Source organism: Drosophila gunungcola, unplaced genomic scaffold (assembly GCF_025200985.1).
Source record: "Drosophila gunungcola strain Sukarami unplaced genomic scaffold, Dgunungcola_SK_2 000001F, whole genome shotgun sequence".
NCBI classification, from domain to species: domain Eukaryota; kingdom Metazoa; phylum Arthropoda; class Insecta; order Diptera; family Drosophilidae; genus Drosophila; species Drosophila gunungcola.
In genome coordinates, this window is record NW_026453197.1 from 7,876,957 (window position 1) to 7,885,977 (window position 9,021).

At 39.6% G+C, this 9,021-nt stretch overlaps 1 protein-coding gene across 1 annotated transcript; it reads left to right on the plus strand.

Moving 5' to 3' along the window:
• The first annotated feature begins 1,294 nt into the window (after positions 1 to 1,294).
• On the plus strand, positions 1,295 to 3,579 carry LOC128262998 (protein escargot). The gene has a single exon (XM_052997627.1). The coding sequence runs from the start codon at positions 1,529 to 1,531 to the stop codon at positions 2,942 to 2,944; it is 1,416 nt and encodes a 471-aa protein (XP_052853587.1). The 5' UTR covers positions 1,295 to 1,528; the 3' UTR covers positions 2,945 to 3,579.
• The last annotated feature ends 5,442 nt before the right edge of the window (positions 3,580 to 9,021 follow it).

The window sequence follows — 9,021 nt, forward strand, 5'->3', positions numbered from 1 at the left end:
GCATTCATTCCACTTGAGTCCGCAACAATATATATAAACTACATATTTACTATAAAATAGTTTTAAAACTGGCCCTTAACCATCGATAATATCGACTGATACTTTAAAAGCTCAACACCAGACACTGTTTTGAAAAATTAAGAGCACCGCCGAAACAAAGTGGAAATGAAACAGAAGAAAAGAGAGTCTGACCCGAAGAGAATGACATTTTATTGCTCTTTATTAGCAAAGAGATTGATAAATTATGTTACATTTTAGTCTTAAGGATTGTTCAAGACTTATTTTATTTTAGTTTCGTAAAAATACCGTCTTTCCTTAATTGAAATTTAGAGTTATGCATAAATGTCAAAGAAACGTATTTTAAAAATCAATAACTTGTTTATTTCACAACCATACTATGTTCAACTGGAAAACATCGCAAGATTCAGTCATTCTAGTAGCCTATGAAAATTTTTTGTTAGGATAAATTGGTAACTAAAGGACTTAGTCCAAAAAAGTATATTAATTGGAAAATATCAATTTATACACATTACTTTGAAAGTGTTTTAATTGAAAAATTATTGATTAAGAAGACAGAAATTGAGTATTACCGTTTTGTCATTATATTTCAGGAGAACTTGTATTTCTCTGTTATTAAGTACTTTGGGTAATTAGTGACTTTTCCAAGTTGCCTCACTCCCTACAGGTTACAAAAAACAGTTCATTAATACCGAGTCCTACCTGGTTTTGCCCGTTGTAATTTATTTAAACTACCTGTCTATGTTTTCTGCGTTTCAGTTATCAGGTCAACTAATGATGCACCTGATAATGATAATGAGGCAAAAGGAAACCCTCGCTTGCTAATCCCCCAAAAGGTGGGGTTTTCCTCGATTCGGGGTAACGATTTTAGGTAAGATCGCTTTTCTCCTTATTGCGCATTCGATTCAATGAAAAAGAGAGCGCGCAGCTGCAGAGAGCGTAACGCACACAGGTATGGAATCTACTATATATAGCCCACACCCGTGCAATTATAACGGCATCGCTTCGTTTGGCAGCTTCGATTGGTGCAAGTGTACGAAGTCGGCACGTGAGGTACTTGTACATAAACAAGTCGAAACCTGTTTGTGCGCCGACTGCTGCGATTGGTCAACGATGTTACCTGCACGGACACGTTCGCTCTCCGCGGAGAACGCTCTCTCGCGCGCTCTCTTACGTAAACTTCGTGCTGCCTTCGGGCCTTAACCGAAGACAACCGAACCAAGGGCGGTATAAAAAGGCTGCACCACCGCCAGTCACGCTCAGTTCTTCTCCGAACCGAACCGATTGACATAACTTAACCAGCTCTCCCAACCTGAAAATATCATCTTCACCCGAAACATAACCGATATTCAACCGCTTCGCCCAACGGAACACGCGTTTTATATCTGTGTATTACCCAAAACAATTGTGCCTGTGTGAACATGAGGACACACTAAAAAAATCAGTGAACGAAAAGCGAGAACATTTTTACAAAATTCTTATAAACTTCAAAAGGAAAAAAGCAAATAAAATGCATTCCGTGGAAGACATGTTGGTGGAGAAAAACTACAGCAAGTGCCCGCTGAAAAAGCGCCCGGTTAATTACCAGTTCGAGGCGCCACAAAATCACAACAACAACACACCCAATGAGCCCCAGGACTTGTGTGTGAAGAAAATGGAAATCCTGGTGGAAAATCCCTCCGAGGAGCTGATCAACGTCAGCGATTGTTGCGAGGACGAGGGTGTGGATGTGGATCACACCGATGACGAGCACATCGAAGAGGAGGACGAGGATGTGGACGTTGATGTGGATTCGGATCCCAATCAAACCCAGGCTGCGGCTCTGGCAGCCGCCGCTGCAGTGGCCGCCGCAGCTGCCGCTTCCGTGGTGGTGCCCACTCCGACTTACCCAAAATATCCCTGGAACTTTCACCTGTCGCCGTACACCGCCGAGTTCTACAGGACCATCAATCAGCCGGGTCATCAGATTTCGCCGCTGCGTGGCGATCTCATGGCGCCCAGTTCGCCAAGTGATTCGCTGGGCTCCCTGTCGCCGCCTCCACATCATTATCTTCACGGTCGCGCCAGCTCCGTTTCTCCGCCCATGAGATCGGAAATAATCCACAGACCCATTGGCGTGCGACACCACCGCTTTTTGCCCTATCCACCCATGGGTGGTTATCCCAGCCTGGGTGGTTATCCAAGCCATCATCATCATGCGCCCATTTCGCCGGCATACTCGGAGAACTCCTACTACTCCTCCATGCGCTCGATGACACCCGAGTCCAGCTGCAGTTCCTCGCTGCCCGAAGATCTATCCCTGAAGCACAAGAACCTGAATCTGAGCCTGAAGACCAATCAGCCAGCAGAAATAGTAGCAGCCAAATCTGGGGAAATATCGCCTGGAGCCAGCAGCACCAATGCCTCCGCCAAGAAGGACAAGAGCCAGCCGCCGCGTTACCAATGCCCGGACTGCCAGAAATCGTACTCCACCTTCTCCGGCCTGACCAAACACCAGCAGTTCCATTGCCCCGCCGCCGAGGGCAATCAGGTGAAGAAGTCCTTCAGCTGCAAGGACTGCGACAAGACCTATGTGTCGTTGGGCGCCCTCAAGATGCACATTCGCACCCACACGCTGCCCTGCAAATGCAATCTCTGCGGCAAGGCATTCTCGAGGCCATGGCTCCTGCAAGGACACATTCGCACCCACACGGGCGAGAAGCCATTCAGCTGCCAGCATTGCCACAGGGCCTTTGCAGATCGCTCGAATTTGCGAGCCCATCTGCAGACCCATTCGGACATCAAGAAGTACTCCTGCACCAGTTGCTCCAAGACCTTTTCGAGGATGTCCCTATTGACCAAACATTCGGAGGGCGGATGCCCTGGCGGCAATGGAGGAGGATCCTCCAGCAGTGAACTCAACTACGCCGGCTATGCCGAGCCCTAAGGCGATCTTAAGTATATACAGCTGAGAGATCCCAGCCATGTTCCACCAAAAATTAGTTCCTAGCTCTCTTAGGCGGCTCCAAGTTCCCGAAACTCCCAGTGCAGACACACAATTTCAAACAGAATTTCACTTATTTTTATTTTCTAGTCAGCATTTTCTCCGAAAAAAATGAGAAAATTAAAAATTACATTTTAATTTGTAACCCTCCCCATACAAAAACGAAAACCTTTGTAACGAACACAATTTGAACAATTCAAAGCATATTAGAGTGTGTGCCCATATCCTAAAGATGAACTTTGTAAAGTATTCTACGATTTATCCTGTACATAATGTATTATGTCTAACTGTAGACTTTAAGCTGAACAAATGAAAAGCCAGACAATCGTAAGCAAGACATACAACATCTCTCTATTTTATATGATAGTATTTTTAGCCTAGCTGTAGACCGTAAAATATTTTTGATATGACCACTACTTTTTCGCGTATACATTGAAAATGTTCTACTTTAGCTTAAGTAAAGATAAGCGAACAACACATATTTTGATACGAAAATGTTTTGTAATTCTAAGTAATTTATTGCATCAAGCGGAGAAAGAAGAAAATACATTTTATTTACATACGAAAAGTACATGAAACTGATTTTATTGATTGGGTGGACTGGGGGATGCTTTGTTTTCAGATATTCTTTGAATATTGAATATTTTTCAGAGCTATCAAAGGCCAATTTTCATTTAGGGAGCAACATAATAAATGAAATTTAATATTTTATTTGGTATTTGTTGTTAATTGGTATTTTTTATGATGCTTTTATGAATGAAGAAGAGAAGAGTTTATTAATATACTAATTAAATAATTCCCGTAAAATACTTTAAAATTATAATAATTAATGTATATTTATGTTAATTAATATTATTTTAATATTATATTTTCAAAAAATATTTTTTTCTGTCATAAATATGTTTTTTCTGTCAATTCTTCAAACAAATTTCAAAGCTTGTTGGATAAAAGCATAATTTTTTGCGCTGACAATTTATAACAGATAATACACATATTTATTAATTGGTCTTATGATGTTTCTTATTAGCTTAAACCCAATTTCCAACTGGACAAATAAAAGTCATCCTCTACTTCCGCCATAAAGTTCAATGGAATCTAGAATAATCGTGAATAGTCTTTCAAAGTTCCTCACATATTCCCCGCATTCCGCTTTTTTTTTTTTGGGTCATGTTCCTCTGTTCGAACAAATAAACAAATCAATGCGAGTGGATCGGGAAATGAGAGCCCCCAATCAGCCAATCGCGACATTTTATTGCCTGCCCAGCAAAAGCAAACACAAGGCGCATTTTATATGCCAAGCTGATCATAAATTATATTTAAATTTCGGTACACGTACGACGAGTACAAAATGGCAGTCACTAAATCAAAAGCCAAACTTCAAGCCTCAGTAGGCCCGCGCCCCGGCCAAAAAAGTCTTATTAGACATGAGCCCCGATCTTAATGAGAGAGCAGTGAAAATAGAGTCTGGTCTGGAGATCACCAAGTGTGATCGATGCATCCAAGTATCCAGCCAAGCGGAAAAGCGCGGGGAAATCATAATCGTCGTAAAGGTATCGTTCGGGTGACAGAGCATACGAAATTATGGGTGCGTCCTCTCCTCTGAAGCCAAACGAAATGAAACGAAACTCATTATCGAGATCAATCGATCGCCAGGCGGAGGAGAGCCTGCTCCCAGGGCCCAGAAAGAGCTCACACATGTGTGTGGGGATTGGTAATGGGAATGGGTATAGGGATGGAGATTGAGGATTGGGGACTGGGGATACAACCGACCCAGTCGATCCACGATCAACGGCATCAGCGATCGACGACCACGACAATTGTTGCCAAATTAGATCATCAGGCAGCTAGAAAACCAGCGAAACCCAAACAGCAACGGCAGCAACAAGTCTCAGTCAAGTTTCACGTGTGTACATTTAAAGAAAAACCTTCTTGAAAATGAACAAATTATGGTTAATTTGAACATTATATTATGTGAGATCATATTAATATTTTCCTTATTTTTAATAAAAACGTTTTCAAAAAAAAACATTTTTCTGCATTTCTTTTATGTATCTATTTATATAAAATTGATAACTAATATATAAAAACTTAAGCAGTAAGATACCTTTAATTTTCATTTGTTAATTCGGAATAAATAATGATTTATATATTTATTTTAAAGATTCAAAGTATACTATAAGTATATAAAAGTACAAAGTAATTTTTGGCTCTTATGGAAACCTTAGGAAGGTTACTATGTGATTTTGCTTATGAAGTGCTTTTTAACTTGAAGACCAACAAAACACTTTCTATTATCTATAAAAGTTACAATGCTAGTAATTTTTATTTTTAAATATTATTAATAAATTAGCGCTTTAATTCTCGAAGTGCAAGGAGAGATCCAAGCCCAATTCGATGGATCGGGCCAACGTAAATATACGAAAATTAATATGCACGCATTTCGTGGCTCCACTTCCTCCACAGCCGTTTGCTCCAGTCTCGGGTTACCAGCCTGCAGATCCGACGGGGTCCAAGATCCCAGACTCCAGCGTGGTTGGGCCCAAAACCGAATCCAAAGCCCAGCTCGTTGATCGCTGCTCCCAAAACGACGATCGTTCGTGCTAGCTTTCTTGCTAAACAATTTGCAAACGATTTCTAATAAGCGTCTTAAATTGTAACAAAATAGACGCGCATTTAGGGCCTTTTGTGTGCCTTCGACTGGCTTTCTGGCTCTCGATAACAAAGATCGAGGGAATAAAATATAGGAAAATGAAATAAAAAATGGCCCAAAACATGGACAGCAACAAAACGGGAGGGTAACTGCCTCGCTTGACCCTACCCTCCCTACCCAAAAATAATACAACAAAAAATGTAACCCATTGGGTCTTTATTTTTGATTATTTTATTTTACTTGCGCCAAATTTCGCGCTTGATCGGCGCATAGTTTTTTTTTGTTTAGCTTTTTAACTGTGGATAGCGGGTCCAGTTTGGGTTACTATGATGAAGATCTTTGGGTTAGGCCGTCGACAATTTGACTGATTTTAGGGACCCTGGCTTGTGGTGACTTATTTATGGCAAATGAATATTTTGTGCCTTGTGTTTGTTTGTGGGAAAATATTCGATAGATGAATCTTGGAGAGTTCAACGAACTGGAGCAGGGATTATGGCATGATTATTGATTTTATGGGATTCTATAAATGTATAATAATTTGTTTTTCTGTTTTGCTAAAAAAAGATGTATTAAATTAAATAGTTGCTATATTAATGTTTTCACCTCATACATAAAAAAAAAATATAATAAAGTAATAGAAAGACAATATTTTATTCAACAGAAAAATTAATAGCCCCAAGTTTAAGAAATAATTATATTAAATTAAATTTAAAAATTTATAAATTCAACCCCTATATCAAAAAGTTCTCAAAAAAATTTTGTTGCTATGGCAAGAAAAATAATAATTCTTTCATTTCATTCCTAAATTGCGACTTTAAAGCTGATATACCCCATTTGCAGTACTTTTCCGCATCCATTTCAATTCGTTAACAATAAACAAATATCACTTTCCTGACGTTTTTTCGCAACTGCAGCTGTCTGTCTAATCTTCCACCTTTGGAGTAACCCCATATCTCCCAATCCCCCCTCTAATATTTCCCCACTTTGGTGTCACTGATAAAACCTGAGGATTTTGGCCAACAAAAAAAGAGTGCGCTGCACCATAATAAAGCAGCTAAAAGTCAAACGACAACGCAAAAAGGTAAACAGATCGAAGCTTTATGAATATGCAAAGATAAACAAAGTCGGAGGAGCCTCCCCCTTCGGCCACCCACCCACCTGCGTCACCCTTTTGTCTATTAAATAAAACCATTTTTTGAATTTCAAATTTTTTAACGAGCCAAAATGAAAAACTTTCCAAACAAAAGGCAAAATACAGACACACACACACACAAATATATAGAGGATCGATTCAGAGCAGAAAGAGATGGCTGTTGAGGGGGGACAGAGAGGGGAGACCGAGCGACAAAAAAGAGCAAAATGAAATGAAATTTAGCGTAAAAATGGAGATCTTTTGTCTGCGATAAACGTGAGCGTTTTGTTTGTCACGACGAGACGAAGTGTGCTTTTTTGCGCGATCGTCGGATTCGGATTTGGATTCCGAATTGAAAAAAAACCCTCTTTAAGAATTTAAGAAGGGTGTAAGTATTTAAAAATATATTAACAATAAAAAATAAAATTTGTTATTAGCTCTGATTTTGCGTAGTTTTCTAGAAATTGCTCCATATTTAAGTTATTATAAGTATCTATTGCAGAATTGACTAAAAGTGGTAACAATATAGTTTATAACTGAAGGAAGGCAAAAAATTGTATTGCTTACCTAAATAAACATTCTGTTTTCAGTACTCCCAGAATTATTATATTAATTGAACAAAAATAAGAGGTTTTTTTTAAGCAGGTACTTAAAATTATAAATTTTTTATTTAAAAACATAACTGAACATGGCGTGTAATTTCCTTACCTGGACTAAATAAAAGCTGTCATAAAGCGAATCCCATTGTTTCCAAGATAAGAGACGGATGCACGAAATGTATGCTATCTCCCTCTTGCTCTAGCCTCTTTCCCCATTTCCCCACTTTTTCCCCCTTGCATTTTTCTTTGACAATTTCAGTTAATTTGAGTGAACAAACAAAAACAACAACAACAGCGCAAGTGTTTTATGCTATTTTCTATTTGCTGTTGTTGGGGCCTACCCCATTTGCCGGTGTAAGAGAAAAAGAGATGGAGAGGCATGGGGGCCATGGATTGTAAGTGTGTGTGCAACGGCGAGTGTAATAGTGAGTGCGTGAGTTGCAAGACAACGATATCATCTTCAAACGAGAGAGAGCGAGAGAAGCGATGATCCAGGTTCAAAGTTGTTGTTGCTCCAGCCAATTAGTTAGTGCCTCTGCGTGCTCCAAAAGTGGGTGGTAAAGGGCATGGGGGGGAGGTGGAACAGCAGGTGAGACGGAGACAGCGCTTAGACCAAGCAACAACAATTGCGGCAGGCAAAACAGCAGTTAACGCGTTTTATTGTCTGTTTGCAAGTGGCCACTGTTGGTCTCTCTTTCCCGCCGTCCCCCTTTCTCACACTTACACCTTCTAAGTTTATTTGCTCGCTAGGGTGCTGCTAAAATGTAGCCTTTTTCTTTTGGCGGGAAATGGATAGTTTAATAATAGAGAAAATAAATAAAAAATGTAACCTTTAACCCTGCTCGAAAAGTCTTTATAAAATCTTATTGCTCCTACTTTTTTAAGTTTTTTAATTTAAATAAAAGTCCTAAAAAACTAATACACCTGACAGCTTCTCACCTAATTTCAACAAATCTTAAAATAATTGTTTGAGTTTCAATTAAAAACCTTTTAAAACCACTATATATGTATATTGCTTTTCGATTTTTTAAGAAACATTTTTTGGATTACATTTTGGACTTTGATAAGACTTGAAACTTTTTAACTAAAATTTAATAGTCATCAGCAGTCGGAAAAAAGCTAAATCATCAGCACCTGCTCTCTCCTCTCCCTCCCACCTGCTAGTTTTTTGTTTGTGCTCGAGTGTGCGTGAGCTGTTTTACGTTAGTTAGAGGAGTGAGGCAAAAGCATGGCGTTGATCATTAGCGTAGATGGTGTTATTATTTGCACGTTTTGTGTGAAATGCACTCGCTCTCCCTCCCACTCCCACCCCGCAGGCCTGGCTCCATCTCTTTCTTCGAATGCGTTTGCTCGATCAACATGAATAGATTATATACGAAGGCTATAGGCTAAAAGGCCCGACTTTAACTGCTCGCCGTGCCTTTTGCCACTGGCTCAGAATAAATGAATCTTCGTTAAAGTTTGCAGCTGGCAATTAAAACGAAAAACAAACTTTCTTCCCCATTAACTATTGCTGTGGGTGGAGATCCCAGCACTAACTCCAAGTAACATGATAAAATGATCTTTCATCCCGAAGACATTAATTAAGTTGTGACCCAATTGAACCAGCCTTAGCTTGAATAATATACAATGCAAGGTA